Raw genomic sequence first — 14,240 nt, forward strand, 5'->3', positions numbered from 1 at the left:
ACTGGGAATACCCAGGACATATCAACAGAAGTCAAAGTATGTTTATCTGCAGATAATACCATTGTATACATACATGAGCACAAAAACTTCACCAGGGAACTCCAACAGCTGATAAACACATAGAACAAGGTCACTGGATTGAAAACCAGAACGCAAAAATCAGTAGCCTACCTAAACACAAATTACAGACAAACTGAGGAAGAAATCAGGAAAACAACACCTTTCACAGCAGCCTCAAAAGGTGCTGCTCAAAGTGGATGTAGAAGAGCGAGACAGATCCATGCTTGTCACCCTGCCCAAAACTCACCTTCAGATGGACCGAGGACCCCAACATAAAACCGGGAGCGCTGAATCTGATAGCGCTGAATCTAATGGGAAATGAGGAAGAGCCTTGAACACACTGGACAGGCAGCTCTTCTTGAACAGACACCAATAGCACAGGCATAAGACCAACGACTAAAACGGGTGACCTCATGAAGCTGAAAAGCTTCTGCATGGCAAAGGGCACTGCCATGCACACAAAGCAGCAGGCTACAGAACGGGAAACATTTTTATCAACTGCACACTCAAAAGAGGGCCAATATTAAAATATATAAAGAACTCAAAAACTAGGTATCAAGAAGAGAAATAGCCCAATTAAAAACTGGGTAAGGATCTAAACAGAATTCTCAAAATATGACTCATAAACGGCAGAGAAACACGTAAGGAAATGTTTAATGTTCTTAGTTATCAGGGAAGAGAAAAGGAATGGACAAGCTCAGCATCGTCTCACGGGGTACAGACTACTCGCTAGGACAGGCCGACATGCGGCCATAGATGGCCAACGCACACAAACTGGGTTGTGTATTTGCATATTTTGAGGTTCTTTGTCTCGGGGTGATTTTTTCTTTAACCTACAAACCCTTCTGTATACTTTCCCGCTTCGTGTTGTTGCGGGGTTTCTGTGTGTGCAAATGTGAGTTTCTGCATCTATATGCTTCTTAAGCTTTTTCTTCTGTTTCTTTGTTTTGTCCTATTCTAGTTTTTGTTTTTTGTTTGTTTGTTTTTTCGAGACAGAGTTTCTCTGTGTAGCCTTGGCTGTCCTGGACTTGCTCTGCAGACCAGGCTGACCTCAAACTCACAGAAATCTGCCTCCCTAAGTGTTAGGATCACAGGTGTGTGATACTATGCCCAGAGTAGCTGGTTTGGTTTAATTTACTTTAATTTATTATTATTATTAGTTTATAGATGCCTGTTTGTGTCCTAGTGAGAAAAAGAAAGGGTATGTAATTGGGTGTCTGGGGAAGGGAGGAGGATCTGGAGGCGCTGGGGGAGGGGAAACCATGATATAGATATATTGGATTTTTAAAAATCTACTTTCAATAAAAAAGAAGCAAACAAATGTCCAGATCCAAATGATCAGCATTCGTTTGTTATTTCTTCTCTTTCATCTTATATATACACATATGCATCAGCATACACACGATAACAAAGTGGCCAGCATTGGATACACTACGTCTCATTAAACATTCTATTGTAATCATATTTCCATGTTGATGGGTTTTATTTCTCAACATCCTACCACATACTAATATACTTTCTACCTTAACTTACTTGATTATTCCTACATTTTTAATACTTATATTTTTTCTTATAATTTTTGAAGTACCTTTGGGTATAAGGCTGGATCTTTTGGGTTTTGTTAGTTCACTTCTACAAAGTAGAAACCCCAGTCTAATAAGGTATAAGGTGTAAGTTAAGGTATAAGTTATAAGTTATAACTTGTTATAAGTTTTCTGGGCTCGTGATACATTTCCAAATTCTTGTTGGGTTCTCAGAATTTGCAAGTCTCTGCTCACATACCACCCCTCACACACCTTCACTCTTCTTCCCATTACTCTCTCAGTATCTTTAAGGCCTTGGTCTGTGTGTGTGTGTGTGTGTGTGTGTGTCAGAGGGGTGATGCTTCTGCCTGTAGACCAGTGGTTCTCCACCTTCCTAATGCTGCAACCCTTTAATACAGTTCCTCATGGTGTGGTGAACCCCCAAACACAGCATTATTGTCATTGCTACTTCACAACTGTAATTTTCTACTGTTGTGAATCATAATTTAAATATTATTGGAGACAGAAGTTTGTGAAAAAGCTCACGACCTACAGGTTGAGAACTAATGCTTTAGACTGTCATTTTTCTAGGAATGCCAAGGTCCTACTTGCTCATCACTAAAAGGCACTGACAAAACAAACATTTACTGTTTGGTGTACAGAAGACCCTGCATGGGTTGGTGGGTGGGTGGGTGGATGGATGGGTGGGTGGATGGTTGGATGGGTGAATGGATGGATGGATGGATGGATGGATAAGTGAATGCATGTGGCAGGAAGCAGGTTTTGGAACTGGGGTTATAGCACCTCACCCTTTTGTAAAGGCCCAGGAAGCTCTGACAGAACAGACATGTTAAGCCTAGAACTTCCATCTCTCCCTGAGCCTGCAGAATTTCCCCAGTGTCACAGCCCTTTTTTCTCTTAGAAACTGGAGTCCCCAGACCACCCTCATTAGGAGTTCCCACCTCTCCAAAAGTTTCAAATACTGATCACCTTTTCTCACTCTGAGTGACACCCATAGTGTCCCAGCATGGCTTGCTTTCATTCACACAATGTACATATTGGGCTTGGAGACTAGGTGTGTCACTCTTGGGGACCATTTCTCTTTCCTTCTAGCATTGCACCCGCACTACTTCCCTGCGGCTTGTTAATTAGGCTTTGTTCCTCTACTCCTTGCACAATGTTTGCTGGCTCCTTCTGTGAAGATCAGACCACCCGAGTCACTGTCTTGAAGCCACCTTTGTCTTGATGCTGACTTCAACACTCAAAGAAGATTCTTCAAGCACACTGGCCGTGTTTCTGCGCTGCCTGGCTCCAGGAGGCTTGCCCCAGGGTAACCTGTGTAGGAATCCATCCTGTCGGGATTTCCTCCACTGTGCTTAGCATGCTCGTAGGCAGCAGCCATCTCCAGTTCCAGCATTCTTTGCCCAACCTTGTTTCAGGTCCTTTTCTCCTTCTGTTGTTTTTTCTTTTGATCATTATCATAAAAACAGCCTTCTCTCCCCTCAACAAACAGATTTATTTTCCAGGTAAGTTTGTCTGAGGGTGGCATGCTCACCCGCTCCAGTCTCTGCTCAACCCTCTGCCAACTCCAGGTGAAATGGTACTTTTTTCATCTAATTTCCTGTTCCTGCTGGCTGCTGCGTGCTAAGTCCCATTCTGGATGTGCGTCTCTCTAACCCACCCAGCACCTACAGCAATACAGTCAGAGGTATGAATGAATGAAGGATGAATGAGTGAGTAAACACGAGGTAATTATTTTTTGGAAAATGACTCCACATTGTACTGTCAGAATCATTCCTTCCCAGGTTTCGGGCAGCAGACATCTCCAATTCCAGTATCCTTTGACCAACGTTGTTTAGGGTCCTAGTCAGGCCATATAAAATGGCTTCTTCTTTAGAAAATCAATATTGGCTTCTTCATGGCCTTCCTGTTACCTTGAGCAAATCACACAAACAGGATGTCCGTGATTTTCAATTAATCCATAGGGAATGCCTAAAAGGACTTAAGATACACAGCTGAAGACACTAACGCAGCGTCTGCAGCAACCCGCCGGATTCCAGGTCCCCGATGAGCATCCTCTAATGAAAGGGGAACACATTTCCTGCCTTCCAGGAAGGAGAGCCAGAGCCAAAGGAAGCGCCTCATTCAAGCGATTAGATACTGGAAACTCAGTCCTTGGCCAGTCATTCTCCCCGACGCTGAAAGCCTGTGTTGTCTAGTGTCTTCTCTAGGGGCACGGGGCTGCAGACCAGCTGCAGCATCTACCCTGGCTGCTGCCTCCTGGCCATGTGGTCCATTTTCAGGAGCCTTGGAGAAGGCCAGTGTTGCAGTCGATGAATGGAAACATCCTTACTGCTTCCCACACAGAAACCCCAACAACTTCTTAGGGGAGCTGGGGACCCAGCCAGGTGCCCTATTGCCCACCATGCTCTGAAAGGCAGGTCAGCCTCAGCACTGCCAGCTTTTCTGAGATATCACAAATACATTTGATTAACATCTTGAGTGAAATAAGCCACTGGCTTCATTTGGAATGTCTCAGAGTTAAAAGTTTCTTTCCATGCATAATTAATAGTCTTCTTCTTTGAAGATAGATAAGTTTTATCTATCCAACTATTAATGGATCATTTCCCTTTGCCTATTGCTACGCCATTTCTTTGTCCAAAGTAAAATACGATACAAAGAAGAAAGGACCGGTAAAGAAGAAAGTCTCCTAAAAGTAATTTACATTTTTGTCCTCAATGAGAGAAATTTCGGAATGTTATAAATGTGTCCAGCTGCCACCAGCTGCAAATGTCTTACATCTAGTGGGCTTTGCCCCTTTGAGCTGCAAGTACCAATGATAAGCACGAGCTGCATGGCTTCGCAGTCTCCCAGCACCTCTCGTGTTCCTGATGGGCCAGGGTTTCTGCATCTGCCTGGACTGGCTTTTGCCGTCTGCCCTGTGCGTGGCCACATTCTGCTTCCCTAGGCCTGTGGCCACGCACTTTCCAAAACACGTTTGCTGTCTTTAGTCTCCCATGAACCTTCATTTTCTCCTCATTAATAGCCCGACTTGGAAGCTCACTGAAGTTCCCAGGAAAAAAAAAAAAGCCACATCTATGCCGAATGTTCCACAGTGGCGATTGACATGCCAGAACTTCAGTGACCTCCGAGAGGTTGCTATGTGGCAGGTTCAGAGCCAGCTTGCCTTGGGCTAGCTTGGCCTGTGAATAGCCCCTATTGCCCCCCCGGTGTGAGACCCAGCATGCTCGGGGGAGGTATATAAAGGAAAGGCTCTTTGCTCCCACCGACTTCAGGGCCGAGAATGCTGCCAGCTCAGGGCCGAGAATGCTGCCAGCTAACATCTGAGGCCGATAGCTGAGACGTCCCCACTTTGTTGCAGCCCGCCCAGCTGTTTCCACCAAACTGCTTTTGGAAAGTATGTTGATTAATGATTCTCCTTGTTACCACATTGGAACAAACGGTATTTGGGGTAATCTAATCTCTGTTTCCTGGCCACAGCCATTCGTGTTTGCCTCCAGAATAAGTCATCTCTTATTTTCTTTGTGATGAGAGCTGTGTCTTTGAAAAGGAATTAATACTTCCTGGTCTGTGTCTTGAGCACTGACACACTAGAGCCTCATCAAGAGCTGACAGTCGCTAACATGGGACTAGAGCAGAGCCTGCAAACCCACATGCAGGCCTGTTGGAGGTCAACACCTCACAGCAGCAGTGCGGGCCCACACAAGGAAAACCATTCCCTTCTGCTCCAGAGGATCTGGACTGGTGACTGGGCAGCTCAGTCAATGACTGAGGGACCACTCTTCAGGAGGAGTGCCGCTTTAATTCATGCCGAATGGATAGGAGGAATAATGATCTCTGTAATTCGACATTTTCCTTCCCAGAATCTCCATCCTCAGCGAAGTAGATTACAGGCCCGTAGACATACAACTTTGCAAGTCTGCCTACTTCCGAATTGATACTTTTCCATTCTGTCTTTAAACATGCTGTCTCTAGTACTTTCTCTGATGTTTCCCTCCCCCCCTTTATTGCCAAGTGTGTGTGTGGGGGGGGACTTTGTCATGAACCTGACCCTCACACTGGCCTAACTCAAACAGCATGGATTTCTCTTCCTCTACTCCAAGTAGCTGCTGAGGCGCACAGCTCACCTTCTTTGGGGTTTTTCCTTTAAACCCAAGGAAGATTGTCCTTGAGCTTTCTTCTGAGTCTGTTCTTGAATTATTTTATTAATGAGACTAGGAACCGCAAGTGGAAATCCTGATTTCCCCACATGTGGTAACTCCAGATTGGCTTCTCAAACTTTCCAGTAAGGAGCAAACTGACTGGAAATGTGTGTTAGGATGTAAAACACAGTGAGGGGGCACCATGGTGGGACCATGCCAAGGTGTGCCCCTGAGAAAACATGCCATGCAGATCTGGTATACGGAGGTTTACTGGGGAAGGGAAAGGAATGCGAACCTGGAGAAGGGGTGGAGACAGACAGGTGAACAGGCAGACAGATGGAGCAGAGCCGTGAGGACAGAGAGGGAGGGAGACAGTGCTGGGAACTGATGGAGAGGGCAGCGGTGGCCCGTGGTCCTTTTGGATGCAGCAGGTGATGACGTAAGCTGTTGCCAGGTCCCTGAGAGGAGGCTGGTGGAGTGACCTGTATGCTAACAATGGCACACTATATGAAGAGGCCATTGCATGTGCATGTCTGTGTGTATTTGTGTATATTATATACATATGAAATTTTCAAGTATACATAGATGGTGTGAGGATCACTCTAATTTTCTAAAATTTTGATGCACTGGGGGTTGAGCCCAGGGAGGGTCTTTCCTAAGCTAGGTGGGTCCTCTACCAGATACCGTGTTCCCAGGCCAGAGAAGACATTCTAACTTCAGAACTCTCTGTCATGCTTAGTTTCCTGGTCAATGAAAAGCCCTGTTACCACTAAATAAGGACATAAAGTTATTTGAAAAAATGTTTTCCCAGCTCAGTGTGCTGGAGGCAGAACCCAGGAATTCGCATGCATTGTTTCTAATGTGTTTCTAATTCCGTGTTCTCTTTATTTAGCAACAAGCTCGAAGAAGCCCAGACAGGCCTTCAAACCGTGATCCTCCAGTCTTAGTAGATGGGGCTACCCCCACGACTGAGTCAAGATCTTCCAGTTTGTGCAGCCTATCAAAGCAGACACTGAGACTTATGGCCAACTGTTGGGCAGAGTGCATGGAATCTTATGAAAGAAGTGGGAAATAGTAAGATCTGGAGAGGACAGGAACTCCACAAGGAGAGCAACAGAACCAGAAAATTTGAACACAGGGGTCTTTACAGAGACTCATACTCCAACCAAGTACCATGCATGGAGATAACCTAGAACCCCTGCACAGATGTAGCTCATGGCAGTTCAGTGTCCAAGTGGGTTCCATAGTAATGGGAACAGGGACTGTCTCTGACATAAACTGATTTGCCTGTTCTTTGATCACCTCCCCCTGAGGGGAGAGCAGCCTTACCAGGCCACAGGAGATGACAAAGCAGCCACTCCTGATGAGATCTAATAGACTAAGATCAGAAGGAAGGAGAGGAGGACCTCCCCTATGAGTGGAGTTGGGGAGGGGCATGCATGAAGAAGGGGGAGGGAAGGTGGGATTAGGAGGGGAAGAGGGTGGGGTTTATGGGGGATACAAAGTGAATAAAGTGTAACTAATAAAAAAAAGTAAAAAAAAAAAAATCTGCCGGTTTTGATAAAACTTTTGTGTCACGGTGGTGAATCAAAGTTAGGATTTGCATTGAACAATTAGGGAAAGTGTGTTGCTGTTGGTGACAATGAAGGCTTAATAGAAGCCCCACATGAGCCAAACCCTAAAACCAGGCCATGAGCCAAGGCCCGGGCTGGTTCAGATATTCCTGTAGTTCATCGTCTTGTCACTTGCAGGCTGTAAGGGACCGCCCTTCCCTGCTTGTAAGTCAGCCATCCGCTGGGCCCTGGGCCACGCTAGACTGTTTAAACAGCAAAACCTTCAAAGCTGCACTTAAAATATTTACCTCATAAAACCCTTGCCTTGCAGCAAGCCTCAGCCCTGCTCCAGGAGGCCAGTGACGCCATGGAGAACGGCTCTTGAGGAGACAGCCACAGCTCCACTGGGACCAAACTGTAAAAGGCTCTTGGAAGCCAGCTATGGTGTGACATGAGTCAGCACCGCACTGAGCCATTCAGAGAAAGGGTGTTTTTCACGCGTTTAATTGATCCTAGGAGCCGAAGCGCAGCTGGAAGAGAAGTCTTCCCAGCTCTCCGTGGGGTAGTGGCTTTGCTCCTTCAGTGCCCTCCCCTGTCACATGTCCCTGCCCCAGAGCACCAAGCTGTGGGTAGAGCTTGCCACAAAAGTAAATCAGAAAATAAAAATGCATCTTTTAGAGTTCAGTCTTTGCACGCTCATATGTGTTCCTGTGCATGACAGGAAGGCAACTAGAGATAAGAACCCATCAAATGGGAAACGGTGGCCTCTGGACGGAGGGTAATACCAGCCTCACGTTCCATCCAGGAACTTCGAGGCCGGCTATCAGCCCCTTGCTTTTAAAGAGAGAGAAAGCAAGCTTATGCTCAGAATTATACAGCTTTTTCAAGTCACTTTAATCCAGCATGCTTTTGATCTAGTCATTACTCAGAGCTGAGGTGATTTTCCATTAAAGCTGCCCCTCCCATACCCGCACTCTCTGACCTGTGAACACTCTTATTAGCTGCCTTATTAAGATGCTATCCCGTCTCTGAGGTAAGAAAAGATTATCTCCTTACTTTGTGTGTCATCACTGGAGGAATCTTTTTTTAAAAAAATAAAAGGAGATAAAAAATAAATAAAACAGAAAGACAAAGCATCTGACAGATATTTTCTGGTACACTATGCTTTCCAAAGGAGGGGACTCCTGTCACCCCCTAGGTGGCCCTCACGGCTTTAGTGACTATGAACATCTGCCTGGTCACAGTGGCCTTTGTGCGTGTGTATGTGTGGTGGGTGTGTGAGTTCTGCAGACCCGCAGGGTGAAGCAGAAGCACAGAAAATGCGCTGAGCCACAGGCTCTCTCCACCGTGTCTGTGCCTCTCCAGTGTAGACAGATGTGCTGTCAAGTGACACTACAGAAATGGGAGCTGACTGGAAGCTCACTGGGGCAGCGATGCCTCCTCCTGCTTCACTTACCTGAAGTCCTGTTCAGATGCCCTGGGTGGGGAGGGTGTGCGCTCGCGCGCGCGCGCGCGCGCACACACACACACACACACACACAGACTGTCCATAGAGGCGTCTCAGTCACAGCCCACAAGAGGGGGTGCTGGTTACTGTCCACGGGTTGGTCATTAACACCTTTCATTGTCTGTCTTGTCTCAGTGAGGGTCTTCTGCTAAGACCACCAAGTGCAGCGAGGATGTGCACAGTCTCCTGCGTGATGGCCTCATTTAAGATCTCAGCCCATATGGCTCCTTTGGGCTCTCCGGGTCTCCCACAATCCTCCTTAATAAAGGGTCCCATTTATACACATATTTGCATATATATAAATACATGTGACAATAATAAAGAATAAGAGGCCATGAACTTGAAAGGGAGTGGGGGATGGGAGGGACTGTAGGAAGGAGGGGGAAATTATGTAATTAATATTAACTGAATAAAAAACCCACAAAAATTTAAATAAGAAAAAAATGGGGCTCTAGCCTTTCCCATGCCCCCTTCCCTCTCCTGGGTGGTCAGAATCTCTCTCCCTCCCTCCATCGGTGTTTGCTTAGATAGGAAGAAACTTTCACTTTTGGTAAATATGAAAAAAAATAAAGACATCTGTTAGTATACTTTAAAAACCAGTTAGGAGAGGTTCAACAGGAACGCTGGAGAGGCTCACAGAACAGGAAGAAATATGCCTTTTATTAAAGTCTTGTATGTACAGAGACAGTGGTCGCTCACAGCTCTGGACGGCTGTGAGCGAGCCATCCAAGGTCGCCACGTACTTACACTGGAAACACCGCTTAACCACTGAAGCAAGGCAAAAACAGGCAGAGCCATGTAGGCAGAGACACCGGGCCTGCGGACACTTCGTGGTCTTTTCTAAAAACAAGTCTACACAAAATACAATGTGCCATTAAAAAAAAAAATAGGCATTTCAATACACGTCTTCTTTCTTTCTTTTTTTCTCTTTGTTAATACGTGGGTCTCTGAGTGTTTTTCTCAAGATTTTTTTTTTTTTCACATCGAGATTCGCAGGCACTTTAGCCACCCAGCCTTGGTTTACAATACAGGATGTTCAGACCAACAGGCAAACAGCGGGAGAGGGCCTGTGACACAGCCATGCACAAAAGTGTGACCCCCAGTACTCTTTTGGGACATCAAAATGTTCTCAATGGGATGGCTCTTCTTTTATTTGTCTTTATGTTTCACGGCAGAATTAGTAATGAGGCCTCGCCAGGAAAGGGCACAGCGTGTGGGTACGGGAGACAATACTGACTCCAACCTCAAAAACTGTATTTGAGATTAATTTTCAGAATCCAACATGACTCTTTTTTTTCCTCGTCCCACTCTGTGCCTGTAACAATGCAAATGAAGTAAAATAACTACAGGGCGGCCTCGCCTTGGCTCCTCAGCCGCCCCCATGCCCCTGGTTCCCATGTGTCACGAACATGACTGAACATGTGTATTTATAAACGCAGACTAGAATCATTGTGGTGTGGGTAGCAGGGTTATAAGGCAGTTGGAAACACACCCTCTCCCCCCAGTAACCAAACAGCACTGGCGTATGGCTCAGCTTCTTCACTACACCCCAGAGCCTTCATGCTCCAAGGAACTGAGGAAGGAACAGGAAGCCCAGACTAAGTCCGAGAACAGGGGGCACCCCTGCGGCAGAGTCCTGGAAAGCCCTCCTTCCCGGTGCACGCTGCCCTTCCTGGGGCAAGCTGTACTCTCAGGCTGAGCTACCCCTCGAGCTGAGAATCCAGGGGGAAAGGAGTCCACAACACCGGCCTCAGGTCACTTAAGATGAAGCTGTGACACCCACAGGCATCTTAAGCACAGAGCTCAAGTCTCCGGTACTGCAGAGAAGCTGGTGGGTGAGGCCTTGAACTTGGGATTGGGGTGGGGTGGGGGTGTCCTTCCACGAGATAGACACTGAGACGCAGTGGCAAAGACATTAAGGCCTTCCGTTTCTTTGCTCCTGCTGCTGAAAGGCACTGATACCAGCGACAGAGGTGTTCTGTAGTACCACCGAAGGTTCCGAAAACTCCGGAACTCGGTCTCTACCGGAAAACGTCCTTTATTGCATGACACCAAGCGCTGCGCCCTCCTTTGAGCTCAGGAGTAGAAGGGCCGCCCCTTCTCGGGGGTCTGCAGTCTGTTCAGCCTGGCCACCTGCGACGGCGATGGAGGCACATCTTGCCGGAAGGGGCCCCGGACTCCGTCGGCCGGGGGCTGCTTCTTCAGCTGCTGCTCCTTCCGCCTCTGCTCCTGGCGGAGAAGCTCCTGCGTCTCCAGCATGACTCTGGCATTGAAGCCATGCCCACCTAGATAGCCGTTCCTTGAGCCCTGGTAGCTGGAGTACCTGGGGTTCTCCTTGGCACTCTGGAAGCCTTCGCCAGGCGCAAAGTTCTGTTCCCAGGAATCCTGTGATACGGAGCTGGCGTTCTTCCTGCTTTGTCTAGCAATAGAGCAAAGAAGTCAGTCAGGGATGAGAGAGATAGGAATGTCCAGACTTTAGCAAATATCATCATGACCTGACCGCCCACCAGGTACCACGGCGGGGGCTGGAGAATTCAAAATTGGCTATCACATCCTGGGAAGACACCAACAGCTCAGCTGCTAAAGCCGCATGTGGCCCAAGCCTGAAGATCTGTGTTCAATCCCCAGTGAGCATGTAAAAAGCTGGGTGAGAGAGCACACATGTATAATTCCAGCAGGAGGGCGGAGATACAAGAAGGTCCAAGAGGCTTGCTGGCCGGCCGGCCTAGCCTAACTGGTGGGCTCCAGCCCAGGGAGAAACCCTGTCTCAAAAAGGCAAGACAGTTCCTGAGGAATGATAGCTGAGGGTGAGCTCTGGTTTCATGTGCGCACACGCACATGCACACAGACAGACACACAGACACACACACACACAGTACATACAGCCACACTATAAATACCCTCCCAAACAAAACAATACAACAAAAATAACCTTGATTGTCCTCAGCAAGTCCCTAGTTGTGGCTAAGAGACCAACGCTGACAGAGCAAAGGGCAGAAGCACACTCAGCAGCCACTGCGGGGCAGGCGCCGCTCCAGGCGCCCTCTGCTTTGCTCAGGAGAACCCCTGTGGCCTGGGCACAGACACAGGGCAGTGGCATCTGGCTTTGCCATAACTGTGTTCACCTGCTACTTACTGTTCAACTCCAAACAACGCAACCAGCACTCTAGCTAGCTGGGGCCAGAAGGTCAGAAGCTGGTGTGTGTGGCTCACTTGCACCTTCCAGAGGCTGAGGTGTCACTCTGCTGTAAGGAAGCAGCTCCTGTGACAGACCGCAGTCTGAGCTCAGAAAAAATGAGAGTGCGGCAGGCCGAGGGCTGGGCCAGGCTCAGCTGCTGGAGCACAGGCCTAGCATGCAGGCCTGGGTTCCATCCCCAGCACCACACAAACCAGGTGCTGTGCTGTAAGCCATACCAGCATTAGGGAAGTAGAGGCAGGAGGATCAGGAGTTCAAGGTCATTCTTGGCTAAGTTGCAAGTTCAAGACTCGCCTGGGTGACAAAGCAAACAAGGCAACAGGAAGTCCAACAACCTTTAGCTTGGCTCTCTGAAGGCCTAGTGTCAGTAGCTGACACAGGCCAGGGTTATACACCTTCCTATCTGGAAACTGTTTTTCCACAACTCAGGTTAGAGAACTCATTTCCTGTCACCCCAGCATAGGGAGACAAACTCAAGCCACACAGAAATCTCACATCCTAACGTGTTTTCAAGGAGCTGGCTGTGGTTTTCAGAAAACATGACTCTGAAACATCTTTAATTTACTATTAAGGCTCTGGATACTTCTATGAATTTGCAATAAGATTGCCTGTGATAAAGCTTAACAATTTTGTGCCAGGAAGGAAGACATGCCCTATTTTCCCCCTGAAAATGAAAGCGGGAGGAGAGATGACAGTCATAATAAAGAAAATGTATTATTGTGCCATTTATCAACAGAAAATCATCTGCTGGCAGTAGGCAAGCCTCTTGCATCAGCACACCCCACACTGCACACTCGTGAGGAGGCTGTGGGAAGCTACCATGTCTCCACAGGAACAGACTGACCAGCATCTGAAAGTTCAAGAATGCTAGCAATATGGTCCAGTGTAGAATCTGCCCATTTTCCACGTGGCTGGAATTGTGGTTGGGCACTGCAGATGAAAAGTGGACTCAGCGCTCAGTGCCACCACGGTTTCTGTGATCCGCTGAGACGAACAGTGGTTCCTATCTGGCCCTCCTCACGGGAACCACATCGGGGCAGGAAGGAGGAAGCTTCTTTGCCTAAAGCACTGATGATCTTCACTTTGAAAGTTATAAACTAATATGGCCAGAGATGTGACAGATGGATGGTGTAAGCACGAATCCTGGGAGGTCACCCGATACACAGAGCCTCCCTCCTCCCTGGCCCTGCATGCTCCTCACATAGAAAGGTGTATTGTAGTCACCCAGAAACACAGGTTCTTTCTACACCAGAATTTCTGAAGATTCACCAAGGCTTGTCAGGGATGGATGAGAAGATGCTGTCAGGGAGAAACTGTTTTGAAACTCAAGTTTGCTTCAGATTAATGACAACAGAATAAAGAAGCAAGTCTTGAAACAGGGAGTAGGGAACTCTGTCTGTCTGTCTGTCTGTGTCTCACACACACACAGGTCTCTCTCTGTGTCTCTCTGTCTCCCTCTCCATCTCCCTCTCTCTCCTCCTACACTAGAAACTGAACATCCTAAGCATGTGGAATAGGGAAGAGCAGCTCTGGAACACAGAAGGCTCAGATTCTGAACTGCCCCTTGGTCACTGTGTCCCCAGACTACCTCATCTCTCAGATGGGCTATAGGACCCGACTGTATGGGGTTCTGGGAGAGAGAAATCACTGACCCACAGAAGTAAGTTGCTCAGAAAAGGGACTGGCTCTCTTCAAATGACCCATGGAATCTGGAGAGCAAGTCAGTATCTAATATTAGCTTCTGGGTCTAATTAGGGTAGAGAGGGACGATGGTCACCTTTTGGGGCCAAGGACAATAAGTAGGAAGTGCCAGGTTAGTGATCCTTGCAAAGATGTAGTGGATTAGGATCAGAGAGCTGGTGCCCATGAAGGCCATTCCACAAACACTCATCCAATCTGCCCATGGTCGTTCAGACCAAGGCCACAGCAACCAACGGCAGCCACCGGTGTGCTCCCACGGGATTTGTTCACAGTTGCACCTAGGTCTACCAGGTCCTGCCGTGACCCCCCTCCCCCCGGACATCGCTGGAGTATTTGCTATACACCCTGGCTAGGTACTAACTGCCTTCTGATGATTCTACCACCTTCCATTACCAGGGAAGGAACTTGAGCGAAGTCACAAGGCAAGGACTTCAACCCCATGATGAGGGAGGCGGAGACAGAGAGAGACAAAGAGCAAGGCTTTGAAACTGACAGACAGATCTGGACTCAATATCCCTGGTGGGAGAGAAAATGAGG

The 14,240-nt window shown here is 47.6% G+C and overlaps 1 protein-coding gene across 10 annotated transcripts in view; it reads right to left on the reverse strand.

Moving 5' to 3' along the window:
- Positions 1-9,444: 9,444 nt before the first annotated feature.
- The window catches only part of Pard3 (par-3 family cell polarity regulator), a 506,727-nt gene continuing 501,931 nt past the window's right edge, over positions 9,445-14,240 (reverse strand). For all 10 annotated transcript variants that reach the window (XM_060391770.1, XM_060391771.1, XM_060391768.1 and 7 more), the window contains one exon: positions 9,445-11,225. In XM_060391770.1, the coding sequence (XP_060247753.1) occupies positions 10,883-11,225 (343 nt within the window). In that variant the 3' untranslated portion in view covers positions 9,445-10,882. The remainder of the gene's footprint in view (positions 11,226-14,240) is intronic.

This window comes from Meriones unguiculatus, chromosome 10 (assembly GCF_030254825.1).
Source record: "Meriones unguiculatus strain TT.TT164.6M chromosome 10, Bangor_MerUng_6.1, whole genome shotgun sequence".
Lineage (NCBI taxonomy): Eukaryota > Metazoa > Chordata > Mammalia > Rodentia > Muridae > Meriones > Meriones unguiculatus.